The following is a 17,828-nucleotide window of genomic DNA, read 5'->3' on the forward strand; positions in this document are numbered from 1 at the left end:
TAAGAAGCTGGCCTAAACTCAGGATTACTCAATGGGCCAGGAAGTTTCCGGGCTGGGTCATGCTCAAAGCCCAATGCCCACCCGTATTGGCTTTGTTTCCAACAAAAAATCAGACTTGTGACATCTAGGGCCTCCGGACATCCCTAGGCTCTCCCTAACCAATTGGACGAGCCCTTGTGGGCTTGTTAGCACTTTCACTTTGCAAAACTTTGACTAGTTAAACACTAAGCATTTGTAAGAATTTTGTAGGAAAATGTTTCCATGGAAGATACTTCTCTGCTCCAAAATCCTCCTTTTGACGATATCCAAGGAAACCAAATGAAGGGCGTGTATATCTAGGATCAGTATTAGCTTTTTTAGGATTCAGTATAGCTTTTTTTCCATCTGAATCCGAATTAGCCAATATCCAATTAGTCAGATTTGGATTGGCTACATCAGACCCTAATCTAAACGGTTTATATTAACTAGATTCAAGCTGTCCATATTCCAACCTGTTCACAGACGTAATCCACGTCAGTGCATTAGAATAATTAACTAAATGATATCATGCTTATAACCATCTATGTCAAAACTGCTTTATTAATACCACTGCACATATATACTTTGAAACAGGGAAAGCTCCTATCTTGAGATTGACTTCTATGTGGTTTTGCCAATGTTGTCAGTATCGGTGAGCTACGTATCGTATCGGTAGAAAATCACTCGTGAATCTGCTATTTTTTTATAAATATAAAAAATACTTAAAATTAGTTTTTTAATATCTTTTTAAAAAAGCCCAGTCCTAGCCCAGCCCTCAGTCCTAGCCCAGCCCAGCCCAGCCCTGACTGCAGCAAATAGTTTGATTTATCCATATGAAATAGTTTTTTATTAATAATTGTAGCCATTTTTTATTTTATCTCATTTTTTTTTCGGGGGTGCTGCCCCGGAACCCCAACTATCATACCATTTTTTTTTTTTTGCTAATAAGAACTTATTAACTTTACGATATTCCTTTTGTACATTTTATATATTTTCCTATCTTTTTAACTTTTTATATGCCTGTATTTTATTCTGTCATGGCCAGGTCACTCTTCCCATTAGGGGTGGGCAGTTTGCCAGGTTTGCGTCAAGGTTTTAGGCTCTGACCAGTTAGCTACCGGGCCGAAACCCGGCCCGATATATACATGGGCTAGGCTCGGGTCAGCCACAGACTACCGGGCCGACCCAATGAACATAAAATACCTAATTAATATTTTAGTAGCCGGTTGCATAGTAACTTCATAACTATTATTGTTTACCTAATTAGTTGTATTGATTATATGAAAAATAAAAAGATAATTAGCTGGGTGCATTAATCTTTCATTTAATTCATTGTTTTTTATATAATAAGAATTGATTTATGAACTTCATTAAAAAATAACCTACAAATGAGTTTTGTCCAGGCTGGATAGACCCTCTGAACATGGCTCATTGGGCCAATGGGCTGGATCATGGGTTGTTTTTCAAACCCAAGCCGTTAAGAACTAGGCTATTTACCCAAATGGATACATTTATGATCAAATATTAATGAACTTTGGATTTTGATTCATATTTGGATGTAAAATATTCAAACCAAATGGGGCTCACTAAAAATGACGGTAGAGAATGCCAAAAATGATACATTTTAAAAAATGCCTCACACTTTACCAAATCCATCGAATGAACAATATTGTAGGTTCTTAATTTTTTCTTTACACTTTTACCTCTAGAGGGTGCAAATTTTTTATTTTTGCACATTATGACGCTAAAATAATGCACGCATGAAACTCGTCAATAAAATTGCATATGAGGTCATGATTTTTCAAAAAGATTGCAAAATTTCAAATAATTTGCAAAACTCATGACGAGTTTCATGCGATCACTTATGAAAATCATAAAATTTGTAAACCCTAGCCCCAATCAAATAGAGATAAATATTGATAAAAATCACCAAATATTGACAAGCAAAACAGACAAAAATAAGTAACTATATACAAAAATTCCTAACGCTCGTAAACCCTAAACGATAAACAAAAAAAATAAAAAGATACAACAACCTTAATAGTTAATCAAGAGAAGTGGAGAAGAAAGATGCCACAACCTTGCACGAGGTGAAACGAACAACTTTCACAGAAATCGTCGAAAGGGTTGGGGTTCTAGAGGAGGAAGGATTGGGCTACAGCTCTTTCCAAATACAAACGAGAAAAAAAAGAAAACTTAAACACGTATTTATATGATTCAAATTTTTGCATGAAAAATAAATTTCGTAATATAGGTGTGATGCAAATAAAAAAAATTGCAATATTGGACTTTTGCAAATATTTTTAGAATTTTGCAATACTTCATGCAATACTCATCCGTAATTTTGCAATTATTGGACTTTCACAAATTTTATGATTTTCGCAAGTGATCATGCAAAACTTATTATGAGTTTTACAAATTGTTTGAAATTTCATAATATTTTTTGAAAAATCGCAACCTTAGATACAATTTTGTTAATGAGTTCCGTGAGTGTATTATTTTTGCATTATGACCGGCACAAATAAAAAAATTGCACCTAGGAGAGATAAAAGCATAAAGAAAAAAATTAAGAACCAATGATATTGTCAGTTTGACGAATTTGGTAAATTGTAAGGCATTTTTTAAAATGCATCTTTTTGTAATCTGACTAATAAGTGTATGTTGGAACCATATCTGGCTTGTTGACATTGCTAATCAACTTTATAGTATATGCAGCATGGCTGCATGGTGGACATGCAACAACCTGCCTAACAATCATCCAAGATGGGTGCGTTGTCCATCTTAAGAAATGTTGAGATGGATGGTCAGCAGTAACAAAGCTGCATGATAAGCATGCAGCGATGCTGCAAAAAAAAAATGGCCTCTTTAAATAATCAAAGGAAAACCTGTTAGAGTGTAGGATCAATTCATGCCTTTTAGGAAAGCACTTCCTTGGGCGGTAATATGCCAGTGAGAACAGGGGAATCATTCATAAAATGTCCAGAAAAGTATGAACCACCGTTAGGGCTGTCAACAGGCCCAGTTTGCATCGGGTACCCCATCTGACCTAACCAGAATTCTTGGGTATGGGCATGGAAAGTGTCAACCTGAATAATATTCGGGTCGACCTGAACCCAACTTGAGCAATATGCGGGCCGAGTTTGGGTCATGATTTTTGCTAGGTACCCAATCTGACCTGGCCTCTTTCTTAGGTACTGACCTGACTTGAGTATTATATATATATATATATATATATATATGGGTCAGAGTTTGAGATTTTATTTTGGTGACCTGAGAAAATCGGAACTAGGTTATTAGTTATATGGGTAGGTCCGGGTCAAATTTGAGTTCGCCCTGATCCAACCCGCTGACAGCCCTAACCATCGCACATTATCCTAAGCAAGTGAGTGGCCCCCCTGTGATAAACTTTTAAAGCTGGTAGATAACCTCCACAACCTACTCCCCTTATGTTTGTCCATGCAATACATTACACTTGACAGTGCCATGTGAAATGGGCTTTGATAGGTTATTTTCTTTTAATTGTTGGCACTCTTCCTTCATTGTGGTTCAACTGATTCCAACAACAAAACACCCAACTTGGTATTTGCTCACCTATCTAGCAATCTCACCAGACATTATCTTCCTTCTTGGTTACTCCTCTCTTCTTTACCTTACCTGTAATTTACCTTCAAACTGAGAAAAACAGATAGCAGAAGGTGGAGTATAGGAGCCACACCCTCTCTGTTTCTACTTTCTACCATGCCTATTGTGGGGTTGTTACCAAGAGAGAATGGTCATGCCCAATACTTGATAAGCCAGTTGGGGTGCTTCAACTCATTAAAGTTTGTTCCACCTCTTAACCTATCCCCACCAAATGACACCAAAAACATTGTTATTATCGTTTTGGGGGAGGCTTCAGAAGAATAACAGTTTGCAGCATAAAGTTTTGGGAATTCCTTTTTTGCTTTATGCAGCAGAACATGGATTTTCTTTGGTATCAGCTCCAAGATGTTGACAAGGAAAAAATTCTTTGGTTTTTTTTATCAAGTAACCTTACATGTGTCAAATCACTATCAGTACCCAAATCTCAAGATAAAATTTTTAAATCTTGGTGTTGGGATCATAGTAGCAAACGTTAAAAACGGCAAAATCTCTTTTTTTAAAACTCGCGAGAATTTGAATTTTTTTCGTAAATCTCACATTTTTTCGGCAAAGTCTTGGCAATAAAAAATAAATAAAAAATTACACAAATTATTTTTTTATAAGAAAATATTAATAAAAATTATTTAAAAATAAAAATGCAAGGTTTTTCATGATAAATAGCCGTTTAAAACATAAATTAATATCGTGTTTAAATTGCAGTATTTATGGTTTTTCATAAATCTCATGATATTTTATAAATCTCGTGGGAAATTATCATTTTAAATTTTCAAGCAATTTCTCACGAGAATTACGATATTTGTCACTATGGTTGGGATCTAAAACCAGTATACCTACACGGGATCATTTTCTATGAGGGGGGCTGTGTGCGTAGCATGCGGCTCCCCTACTGCTGACCATCCATCTCAACATTTCTCAAAATGAAAATCACATCCATCTCGAGAAATGCAAGATGTATGGCTGTCAGGCACGTCGCTGCAGGTAATATAATGTGCACACTACCTACTCATACTCATTGGGTCATAAAATGGAACGGTGTTTTACCATTCCACCCCGTTACATTTAAAACAAGGATGGTGGGGGGTTTTAGTTGGAACGTATTAATAATTCCTTGGTGTCACGCGCTTCGTGTTCTCCGCTTTGCTCTTCCTTTTACTACCGACGTCTTTCCTCTGTTTACCCTTGTTCAAAAAGAGCTTCAGAGAATTCCTCCCTTCTGTTCCTTGTGTGGATTCAAAGAAGGCCCAGGGAACAGAATTCACAGAAAGAATACAGGAAACAATGGCTGCTAACTGTATCAACTTTTCATCAACCAAGGTCCCTCTCTCTCTCTCTCTCTCTCTACCATGTTGATATATGCACGCATGACTCTTTTGTCAATTCTTACATGCATACATTTGAACATACACTGGCACATGGATCTCATGCATGATCAGACCCATGGACGGGTGGGGTTGTTTATGTGCCCATTTTAACATCCATCCATCTATGTGCATGCATACACTCAATGGGGCATGGATCATCTTTCATAAACATGGTGCATGCAGATGTAGATGCAAGCTCTTGTAGATGTACATTTACATGTACATGACCAGATGCTGACAGATGCAATGACTGATTTTACAAGCTCTTATGCATGAGCGTAGGATTAGCCTAAGAACATGCATGTGTGAAAGCGCTCATGCGCATTTTAGTTAATCCTGTCTTTTTAAGACTGCCCCTAAAGGTTGAATGTGTTTATACATTAGATTGATCAAAAATTTCTTCTGAATTGAGTATCTGTTATTGGTGTTATCTTTGTGTTATTTTATTTTAATCCCCATTTCTCTATATGAGTTAATTTATGATCCTCGAATTAAATTGTACGAGAATTTAGTGATCCTTTTCAGAACATGAACTGTTTGCAGTTAGGACAACCTACCAGGTTCCTTGTTTTGTTTTCTTTTTCTTTTTTTATTTACCTTTTTAATATCTTACTTTTTTGGGAATTATTACAACTGTTGATTTGGTATCACACGCCTTCAAAATCTGCTTCATCAGGATTGTTCTCCGTGATAAGTGGATTAGTACTATAAGCCACTTAGGAAACCTGTAGTAGTAGCAAAAGTGGAGCACCTTCACTCTTTGAAAGTCTTGACATTTTGGCATGCATTTGCAAAAGCATATTAGATCAGAAGATCTAGAACAGAGTATTTTCTCAAGGCATTTTGCCAATACAAAAATGTGTCCTTAGTGCACTCTAGGTTCCTCAAACTGGATCGCTTGTTTCCAGGGCCAGGCCTTAATCCTTCAATGTGGTGATTGTTGATCGAGAATGGGGTGTTTTCTTGTGAAAATGTCAATGACTGTATTGGTTATTAATGTCATGCATATGGAAATTGTGATTTCATGTTTGCTATAGAGAGTCGTGGGAGTTAAACATAATAGTTTGCATCACAGGAGTGACTTGTGATGATGTTCTAATTACCTTCAAATTAGCTTTAATATTAAAATAATGACATCCCTATCGGTCTTCTGCTGAAGAAAATTTCATAGTACTGATGAGATTAAAATGAAAAGAATCAGGGTATATTGTACTTAGTGGGTTTGATGAAAATTGTGTTTTCCCTGTTTCCCTTCTTCAGGTAGTGTCTGAGTGCTAGTTCTGCATTCTGCAAGGACAAATACCTGGGATGCACATAGGTTGCAGTCCAGTGACCAGAATCGCAAATATTAGGGTGGCAGGGTTGCCATTTAGAATGAATCAGAAAGATTATGGGAATTGAGCATATCTAGACCTGGTGATTTGATCATGTTTATTACAACTTGTTGAGAACCAATGGAAAGATTTAAGCTGTCTCTTGTTAATTATTGGATCAAAACTTTGGGAATGGGCAACTGGGAGATTTTTCCTGCAAGGAGGTTGTTTCTATTGAAACCTTTATTGTTATTGATGATGGGTGGTTTCTGGCCATATTCAGGACCTAGTTACACAGAGCAAATATTAGATAGTAACTTTTCTAAATTATGCATAATAGGTATGTTGTATCTGAGATTGGATCTAATCAAATAATTTCCCTGTAAAGGTTATGCACAAACAGATGGGGGGTTCGGTGGACTACCCGGGGTTTACTTCATAGGAGGGTGGGCCCATTTAGTGTCCATGTCCCTAGGAAGGATCGTTGTCATCCAAAAAAAAAGAAAGAAATGATCATCTCATAAAGGAATCAAGATGGATAATTCATGTCATGTTTGCTGTGTTAAGAGGACTTTACATTGTATTAGTTGCACTCACTATCATTTCTTGAGATGGCAGTTTCTTCATAACCCTGCCTAGATTTTAGATGTGAATTTGGCTAGTTCCTCTTGCTAACCTTCTGGAGCCCATTATGCAGAAAATTTGGATCGCAAGTTTCCAATCACATGGAGGTTGTGTGGCTATTAAATGTGTTGGAAGGACATCGGTCATTGGTCATCGGCATGCGTGTGGGGACACCCCCCCTCATCAAATTTCCATGCTTCCCTATTGCATATATAAGAATAGTAGCTCTCTTTCTTCGACATGATAAATTGGATAAAAAAACCATCGCCTATATTTTTTATAGTGTTTTTAGTATAGTAAGTGGCGACTCTCTTTCTTGTTGCTACTTATGTGACAAGGAATTTCACTACCTTAGGACAGTTAGAGTTACTGCAGCCATTTATCAGGGGCTTCCATTCAAAGCTTGTATTGCTTCTCCTTCCGACCTTCCAGCATTGGGCAGGTGTCAGACTCTATACATCGTGTTAGGCCGAGCCCCACCCTAGCAGTAATGGTGTGGCTTAGGTCAACTAACACGAAGAAGATATATTTCAGTCAACGATTGCCTTTGGGTTCTGAACTACATATGGGTTTGGCGTGTTGTTGTTTGCGAGGTCTGGATCATTTACATGGACCCACTTCTCATTCCATTTGTGGGAATTTGATGATCTATAAACCGTCCTTAACGAACCAACTGAAGCACAAGCCTCTCTTATGTGCATGAAGAAAATGAGAATCAAGACATGGAGAAGAATAGAGAAGAGGGAGTTCAGACTAAAAAAAGGAGACTTTTGGAGATTCTTGACTTTATTGTAAGGAGTGGTTGTGCAATCTGGGGATTCATTTTGAACTCATTTTATGATTTGGTGTTTCTTTTCTCATGCGTACAAGCTAATTTTGTGCGTAAATTGCTTGAAGAGAACAACATTTTGCCAAGTAATTTTGCAAAGATGCAAATAATAGACAAAGCTCTGTGCACAAGAAGGACGCCTTCCTATCTCAATGTTGTTAGGCAGTGTAAATTTGGTTTAGAAGGATTTGTTAGTAGTTACAAGAGATGATAGAGCAGGAAGTTGAATAGTCATGGTAAGATGCTATCTGGGTCTGGTCCCAATTCTATCTGCAACACAGATAGCAATCTTATAACACAGAGGGATTGATGAAACCATATGTATCAAAGAAATCATTTTGTAACCCTGCCTTAGTTGAGATATTGATCATGTTTTAGACATTTGATCAATTGAGATAGCCACTGGCTTTTTTCCATGATCCAGAATTTGAACAACCCTAATGATCTGATGTATGACTTCAACCTAGGCAGTGCTCAGTTCAGCAATATTAAGTGATCAAATGAGCATGTTTTGTTTGTTGAGAGATATGAATAGAACCATTATGGCGAAATTAATGACCACTGTTTAGGCAACTCTCCTTAAGCACTGCAGGAATGTGAACCAACTTCTCATTGATCAGACAAGCTTTACTCGTGATATACAGGATTAAAATCTCAACTATGATAACACTTACTTTTGTCAAGAATGTGCAATAAAGCACTGCATATTAGATCGTAGAATTTTCTATGCTTATAAGAATTGTCAATGCCTATTGAGCATTACCATTGATGTACACCAAATTTGTCGTTTTGTGCAACCAATTTGTTCAGCAAACACAGATGATATTGGATTTTTGCAAGATCTTTCATTTGTATAGCTGATGCAGCTGGATTTCTTGAACTGACACTGATAAGAACCACCTGATTGGAAGTAGATCCAATGGTTCCAATAGAATCCAATGGGACTATATGGAACTCAAAATGGGCATTCACAATTACCAAGATACTTTTTATTTCCACATAGCAATAAATTATTAACCCTATTCTTGGGAAAACTGTCATTTATGTCCTGTATGAATCCTAGAGTTTGGACCAAACTCAAGATTGAGATTAATATAGGCCTTGATGTTATGACATTGCAGAATGCTTTTGAGAACTGAACTTGCTTAAGCCTTATGGGCATGTAACAAAGCTCACACTCATCCTACATTATATATTTTGGTAATTGTCTTGCTGTTTCCATGAGAGAGAGAGGGTTTTTTTTATCATGTAGTCTGTTTCAAATTTCATATTTTTTGTTTTGAAAGATTTTTGTCGATTTTAATGGTGCTGGTAATATTTATGCATTAGCAGTACAGTTTATTATGTGAGATCAGGAACAGAAAGTTCTAACTGAGAACAGTTACTATTAGTTTCTTGAGTTACCTTTGTCTGGTTTCAGTTTCTGCTGTATCTGGAGTCTGAAATGATTTTATGTGATAATGCTAATATTATAGGTGGAAAGCAAACATTATGGAAGCAGTTCAATCTCTCTTTGCAGTCCAAAGAACAAGTTTCGATCCCTGCACTTGACACAAAGGCCTTTACGCTTCCAAGTTATCTGTGCTGTATGTCCGACAACCCATTGTTTACAGTTTCTCTTTTGTTGCAAGTATATAATGGTCACAGTAGTAGACTTTACAAGCATTCTTTGGATTGCCTAAAGTGACTGTTGGTGAATGGGGAATAGTTTCTGATTATACTTAGTCATTACAGCATGTAATAATGGAAAACCAATGACAACTGAAGGGAGCTTTTCTAATGTCTCCTTTTTTATTTATTCCAAATACTCCTGAAATAGTCGTATAGCACAGCAACAGGGTTTTGGATGCTATTTTCTGTCACCATATCACTGGTTTTTTTATAAACTACAACTGATAATTGGTAATTCAATCTTGTAAAATTGTGGCATACACTATGAAATGAAATGGGGATCTTCGAAACACGAGCTTTGATTAACAAGAGCAAGTGTCAAGAATGACACTAAAGCATAACCCTTAAAAAGGGTATAACTGGAAACAAAATAAAAATAAAAATGTATTCTTTATTGATATGAAAAACCAATTGCTTAAGAAGCATTGGAGTGAAATACAAGAGGGGCTGCACCCCTTTATATACACAGCTGAAAGAGGACTCAATAGAGCTGTTGGGCACAGTCCAACAGCTCTATTTAGAGTTGTTGGAATGTGTCAGTCCAACAGCTCTATTGCTAGTCAAGTCTGGACAGGACTTGACTAGCAACAGTCATTCTAGTTCAAACTGAACTAGATGACATAAAGACAAAAAATAAAAATAAAGGAAAAAAAATACAGAAAAGAAATAAATTAAAAATGTATTTATATATATAATAATATAATATTATTATATATACATATATGTACAGTTTTACATTTTAACACTCCCCCTCAAACTTACGGTACAATGAGCGAAAGTTTGTCTAAGAGAAAGTGAAATCCGGGAGCAGCGAGAGGCTTTGTAAAGAGGTCTGCTAACTGATATTCTGAAGTGACATATGGCAGATCAATTATCCCGTGTAGATATTCTTCTCTGACGTAGTGACAATCCATTTCGATGTGTTTGGTGCGTTCGTGGAATGTTCTGTTACTGGCAATGTAGATCGCACTTTTGTTGTCACAACACATTTGTGAAGCCTTTGTTGCTTCAACTCCCATGTCAGCAAGCAGTCGTCGGAGCCAAACTACTTCCATGGTCGTGGTTGCCATGGCTCTGTATTCAGCTTCGGTGGATGAGAGAGATACCTTCTGCTGCTTTTTACACCTCCACGAGATTAATGATTCCCCTAAAAAGACACAAAAGCCAGTGGTTGAGTGTCTGTTATTGGGATCACCTCCCCAATCAGCATCAGTATATGCAATTAAATCAAGAGAAGAGGAGGAAGATAAGAAAAGTCCTCGTGAAAGAGAGGACTTGATGTATCTGATAATACGCATGACTGCTCCCATATGAACAGAAGTAGGAGCATGTTGAAATTGACTTGCTGTATGAACAGCATGTGCTATATCTGGTCTGGTAATGGATAGATAGGAAAGTGCCCCGACAAGCTGTCTGTAAGCAGTAGGGTCTGCAAGAAGTTCTCCATCATCAATCTTCATTTTAACATTAACAACTTCTGGAGTGTCAACTTTCTTATCATCAGTAATACCAGACCTGAAAACAATATCAAAAGCAAATTTAGTCTGAGATAATAAATATTCTCTAGGAGAATAAGCAACTTCAATGCCTAAAAAATATCTCAACAAGCCCAAATCAGTCATTTCAAAATGAGATTTAAGAAGTGTTTTGATTGTTTCAACTCCCTGTTTATCGCTTCCGGTGATGATCATATCATCCACATAAAGAAGAAGCACAATGATTCCTGCATCAGAATTCTTAATAAACAAAGCAGTGTCAGTTAAACAGAATTGAAAACCAATATCAATCATAACACGACTAAACCTATCATACCAAGCTTTTGGTGCTTATTTAAGTCCATAAAGAGCTTTTTCTAAGCGAAGGAGTACCCTTAGGAATATTTAGACCAGGAGGGGGTTCCATATATACTTCTTCAACTAGCTTTCCATTTAAAAAAACATTTTTGACATCCATTTGAAAAATAGACCATTTTTTGATAGAAGCTAAGGCAATTAAGGTTCGGACAGTAGTAATACGAGCCACCGGAGCAAAGGTTTCTTCATAATCAATCCCATATTCTTGGGCATAACCTTTGGCTACTAAACGGGCTTTATATCTTTCAAGAGTACCATCACTCTTGGTTTTAATTTTATAAACCCATCGACATCCTATAGTTTTCTTCCCTGGAGGAAGATCTTGAATATTCCATGTAGAAGCCTTTTCAAGTGCATCTAATTCAACTTTCATGGCTTCTATCCATTTGATATCATTTTTTGCTTGAAAATATGTGGATGGTTCTTCATATGAGTGAATTAATGCAATAACTGCCCTATATGTGGGTGAGAAAGACTCGTATGATACAAACTTTTCTGGAGGCCTCGAGATTCGGGATGATTGTCTAGTTGGAATGTTAGAATATTTCTCAAGTGCACATGGAGTATTAGACTCTTGTCGCCTGGAATATTGAATACTAGTATCTCTATGAACTTCTTCATTTTCAACATTAAGATCAATAATTCTTGGATCATCATCAAAGTTACAATCAAGGTCATATTCATCAGATGTTGATGTTAGATCTAGCAAAAAGGAGTACTCAGTGACGTCTTTTAATTTTCTAAAATCAAAGAAGCTCTCCTTTTCAAGAAAGAAAACATTTCTAGACACATATAGTTTATTATTTTTGAAGTCAAAACATCTATAACCTTTCTGGTTTTCAGCATATCCTAAAAAGGCACAGGGAATCGCACGAGGGGAAAGTTTATCATTTTTGTCAGTAAATATGAAACATTTGCACCCAAATATTCTTAATCTAGAGTAGTCTGGAGAAATGTTCATAAGTTTTTCAATGGGAGTGATATTTTGTAACGAAGAAGATGGCATCCTATTAATGAGATAGGTGGCAGTTAAGGCAGCTTCTGCCCAAAAGTCTTTAGGGACTTGATTTGCTATTAATAAAGTTCTAGTGGTTTCTATAATATGGCGATGTTTTCGTTCTGCCAGTCCATTTTGTTGAGGTGTATAAGGACAAGATCTTTGATGTGTGATGCCATGCAATTTAAGATAATTTTGAAAATCTGTGGATAAAAACTCTCCCCCTGAATCTGTGCGAAAAATAGTAATATCATTTTGAAATTTGTTTTTAACCATATTATGAAAAGTTTGAAAGTATGAAAATACTTCAGACTTATGTTTGAGAAAGTACATCCACGTATGTCGGGAGAAATCATCGACAAAAATAACATAGTAAAAAATCCTCCTTTAGAAATTACTGGTGCAGGACCCCAAACATCCGAGTGTATTAATTCAAGTGGTCTTGAAGAGAAAAAGGTTCTGTTCTGAAATGGTAATCTTTTCATTTTGCCGAGAATACAATCTTTACAATCAAATGATTCAGAGTTACAAAATTTTCCTAGATTTGGAAAATGTTGGATTTTGGCTATATGTGGGTGACCAAGTCTCTTATGCCACAGTTCCAACTCTATTTTTTGAATATTATAACAAAAAGCTTTCTTCGGCATTTCTAAAAAATCCATGTAATAGAGTCCTCCTTCTCTATGGCCTTCCCCAATCAGCTTGCCTGACTGGCGATCCTGTACCCAACAACCATGAGAAGAAAAAGAAATATTACACCCATAATCAGAAATTTGAGATACAGATAAAAGATTTAAATTTAATTTGGGAACATGTCTAATTTCTGGAATAAAAAAATTTTTTGTTTTATAAATTTTTTCAAAATCTCCTATTCCTTCTATTTCAAGAGAAGTCCCATCAGCAGTAAAGACCTTTGACACACTTGTTTTATTTTTAACACATTTGGATATACTTTGATTATTTGGGGTCATATGAAAAGATGCACCAGAGTCAAGAAGCCAAGAAATTTTACCTAAATCAGAAAAAGATGAGGCTGCTGCGCCGGTTGAAGCTTCAGATGAGGAAGAGGCACCTTTGATGAGAGGCTGAAGGATCTCCATTAGTTGGGCCAGGGAAACTGGTGCATCCTGATCTTTAGGCTCCGATCCAGCAATTGCAGCTCTTTTTTCTCTCAGCTCCTTAAGTTTGGGACATTGTGGCCTGTAGTGTCCCGGTTCATGACACTGATGACAAATAACTTTCTTCTTATCATAGTCACCATTTTGTCGGTTAAAGTGAGGAGGCCTATATGATCGAACATGATTCCTTGGTCTAGACACGGCTAAAACGGAATCATCTTCAATTTTTAAAGAACCTTTCCGGAGACGATTTTCTTCCATTGTTAACTCTTCAATAGTTTCCACAATAGAAGGAATTTTTCCCCGGTGAAGTAGGGCCGATTTAGTGGTTTCAAATTCCGGCCTTAATCCAGTGATAAACTGGTAAAAATGTTCAACATCGAGTTGTTTCTGACGAAGCTCGATGTCTTCGGCACAATGCCACTTTGGTTCTAAAAGGGAAAGTTCTTCCCAAAGTTCGGACAACCCATTGTAATATTCACGAATAGTTTTGTCTCCTTGTGTCATCATTCGAACTTTTTCTTGGAGGTTGCACACGTGTGCAATATCTTTAAGGGAATACATATTCTTAAGGTATTCCCATGCCTTATCGGCATGATCAAATTTGGCAAGACTTGAGCATTTTTTAATGTCAACGCTATTGATAAGCCATGACATTATCTTCGCATGAGATATTCTCCATTCTTTCCATTTCTTCTCGTATGAGGCAATAGCCTTGATTTTCTCTTCTTCCGATAGAGGGACGTCGTTATCTCCCTCCTTTTTAGTAAGAGATAGCTTAGGTTCCGAATCGGAACCATCCACAATCCCCCATAAGCCTTTTCCCCATATATGGTGCTTCATGATTGAAGCCCATGTTACATAGTTCGTATCGCTTAGTTTCATAGGCATGATGGTGACTTTATCATTGTCATCCATCGATTACAAGGAGAGAAAGAATAGGGATAGAAGAGAAACAAGAAGGAAAATGAGAAAGAAAGAAAAAAAAAAACAATACAACAAGATGTGAAATCTTCTCCAATGAAGTGATAAAACACTTCTCTTCAAGTGGCGAACACTTTTGCAAACGGGCACGGAAACCGAGACAGCTTTTCCTCAAGATTTAGTACTTCCGCGGCTCTGATACCATGAAATGAAATGGGGATCTTCGAAACACGAGCTTTGATTAACAAGAGCAAGTGTCAAGAATGACACTAAAGCATAACCCTTAAAAAGGGTATAACTGGAAACAAAATAAAAATAAAAATGTATTCTTTATTGATATGAAAAACCAATTGCTTAAGAAGCATTGGAGTGAAATACAAGAGGGGCTGCACCCCTTTATATACACAGCTGAAAGAGGACTCAATAGAGCTGTTGGGCATAGTCCAACAGCTCTATTTAGAGTTGTTGGAATGTGTCAGTCCAACAGCTCTATTAAGAGCAACAACTCTATTGCTAGTCAAGTCTGGACAGGACTTGACTAGCAACAGTCATTCTAGTTCAAACTGAACTAGATGACATAAAGACAAAAAATAAAAATAAAGGAAAAAAATACAGAAAAGAAAGAAATTAAAAATGTATTTATATATATAATAATATAATATTATTATATATACATATATGTACAGTTTTACATTTTAACAAACATGCACACCACCGCCATCATCTATATGAAACCATATCTCAATTACATGGGCTCAGCTATAAACTACACTCACATGGCTGATAATTTTCAAAAAGATGATCTCATTGAGATTGTTTGTTTGTGCAGGCCAAACGAGAAACAGTAGAAAAAGTCTGTGAAATAGTGAAGAAGCAATTGGCATTACCAGATGCCTCAGCTGTAACTCCTGATTCGAAGTTCTCTGCACTTGGTGCTGATTCTCTTGATACGGTTGCTTCTCATAACATTATTTATAAGCCACAAAATAACTGTATCCTTTGCTGCAGCTAGTTCATTGTATATTAGCATAAATTATAATTAGTATGATTCGTATTCATTGATATTGCCTTGCATGTTTGACTGTGTTTCATGGGGTCCATTTTAGGTGGAGATTGTGATGGGTCTGGAGGAGGAATTTGGAATTAGTGTGGGAGAAGATAGTGCTCAAAACATAGTCACTGTGCAGGATGCAGCAGACCTTATTGAGGATCTTGTGGCAAAGAAAGTAGGGTGAAATATGTTTAAGATCCTATAACAGTTTTATAAAGTCTTTGCTATCCTATTTGGTACCTATTTCTTTGACTTATTGTCCACTCTTCATGAACAAATATGTATGCTTCTTTGCAATAGATTTCTGTGCTGAAATGTTATCGAGAATTACCACCTTCAGTTCAAATTTACCAATTGTTGTTCTGTCCTAACATATAGTCCAGTGTGTTGATCAGGATGAAAAAAGGCATGTAGAATTTAGTCTGATGATGTTTTAGCATGCATCACTATAATATGAACAATTGGTTAGGAGAACATGGTTGGTTTGACCATAAGCATCTATCTTGGCTTGGCTTGCTTTTTATGGCGAGACGAGCTGAGCTCGAGCTCATGGCAAGCTTGAGTTAAAATAGGCGAGTTCGAAGCAATTCATTTACAAATAAATTATGTTTTTTAAATTAAAAATAATGAAATTTAGACTCTAAACCTATTAATTGAAGCTCAAATTGGCTCATTTAAAAAATAACTGTATTATTTCAAAGTCGTAGGCCACAGGATTTGAACTCTAAGTTTATTGCTTGCTAGCCAAACACTTCATCTATGCTCCATGATTATATATATATATATATATAGCGAGAGAGAGAATTGGGTAGGTGGTTAATGAAATATGCTTAATGATACATGCTTAATGGGTTTTTCTGCTCTTCCAGTGTTTTTTTTCGCAGTTCTGACCCCATAAATGTGTTCGGCATGGTCGATTGACGAGGAATCCACACCTGTATCATGTGTTTTCGATGAAAAAAATGATATTTGGAGCCTAAAAAAATTTACAAAGATTTTGGTTGATTTTTTTAACCTTATAAAACCCACCCATGTGTCAGAATAGAACACTTCAAGAGCTGATCTCTATAAGATCAAGTACATAGATCACATCTCTAGGGTCAGAATTTAAAAGTAAAACTAAAAAAACCTGAAAACCCCATTAAGCATTATCATTAAGCACCTACCCCTCACTCTATCTATTTATTACTACTTAACGATCTATATGAGCCAAGCATGTTTGTTTGTGTTAGGCATGCGGAGCCTGTTTCATGAGTTCAAATAAGCTCTTTATGAGCCAAACACAAGCCAAGTGATGAGCAGCATGTTTCGTTTCCCAGCCCTAGGGCACAGCAATGAGAGCACCGACTCATGGTTCACTCTTGTCTCGTATAGAGCTAGTTCAAACTCATAATATAGGCTTGGTGACCCAGCATGAACAACAGATGTTCAACCTGGCTCATTTATTGGATCGCATACTATAGTGTAGAACAAGTGGCTCATGTAGGGTTTGCAAAATGTTCGGATGTTGGATGCTGATTTTGCCAGATCCGAAACCAAACCGACTCCCTAGTGTATTTTCTGATCTGAAATCCGAACCGTTTGCAACCCTGGGCTCATGTCATTGGCTGTCAAGCAATATGTTAGAACGCAAATCCTATTGCTTCCACCTTTGAACCAATGGCTTGAGCTCGGCTCAATAGGTGTAGAGTTCAAATCCCATTGCTTCTAGCGTTGAAACAATGTAATTTTTTTTTCAAATGAGCCAGCTTGAGCTCGGACTCGGCTCATCATGAGCCTGAGCTCATCTCTGCTGGCCACAAGCACGTCTAGTACAGCTCTTTTATTACTCAATGTTTTGAAAATATTTCAGGTGTATCGGCCAATTGCGGTTCCAAGGTGAATCGGCCAAGTGTCACAAAAATATTAAAATAATATTTGAAAATATTTTAATTATTTTTTTAAAATTTTAAAAATAATCCGAATCAGCCCTGTACTGTACTGTATCAATTTCCCCACAGTCCACTGCCATCCCTACTTCTGCATCAGTTTTAGTGCAGAAATTTCAGGCAAGGTGCTAAAACAACCCAATCAGTCAAGGTACATAGGAAAATAATTTCTAACTACATAGTTGGGAAAAAAGAAGTGGGACAATTTACTTGTTAGCATGAGTAAAATTGTTGCAGACTTTTTCAAATAATTCTTTTTGATTATTTTGATAATCTACATAACCTTATTTAAGACCCCAACCTAGTTGGTATCGGGTTGAGTACCAGTTCAAAATATAGGACCACCAAAGTTTTGAGTTTGGGCGACCCGACCCGATTCCCCATAAAGCCAGGCACGGTTGTTTTAAATACATCTACGATTTTGTATAACCCTATATAAACCAACAACTTTATTTGTGACTATATGATATTAAAAAGTTAGATAATTAATATTTAGATT

The 17,828-nt window shown here is 36.6% G+C and overlaps 1 protein-coding gene across 1 annotated transcript; it reads left to right on the forward strand.

Moving 5' to 3' along the window:
• Window positions 1–4,914: 4,914 nt before the first annotated feature.
• On the forward strand, window positions 4,915–15,720 carry LOC149846405 (acyl carrier protein 1, chloroplastic-like). The gene is made up of 4 exons (XM_089997978.1): window positions 4,915–4,974; window positions 9,263–9,373; window positions 15,180–15,302; window positions 15,457–15,720. The coding sequence occupies exons 1-4, from the start codon at window positions 4,939–4,941 to the stop codon at window positions 15,583–15,585; spliced, it is 399 nt and encodes a 132-aa protein (XP_089854104.1). The 5' UTR covers window positions 4,915–4,938; the 3' UTR covers window positions 15,586–15,720.
• The last annotated feature ends 2,108 nt before the right edge of the window (window positions 15,721–17,828 follow it).

This window comes from Nuphar pumila, chromosome 2 (genome assembly GCF_984573655.1).
Source record: "Nuphar pumila chromosome 2, dmNupPumi1.hap1.1, whole genome shotgun sequence".
Taxonomy (NCBI): Eukaryota; Viridiplantae; Streptophyta; class Magnoliopsida; order Nymphaeales; family Nymphaeaceae; genus Nuphar; species Nuphar pumila.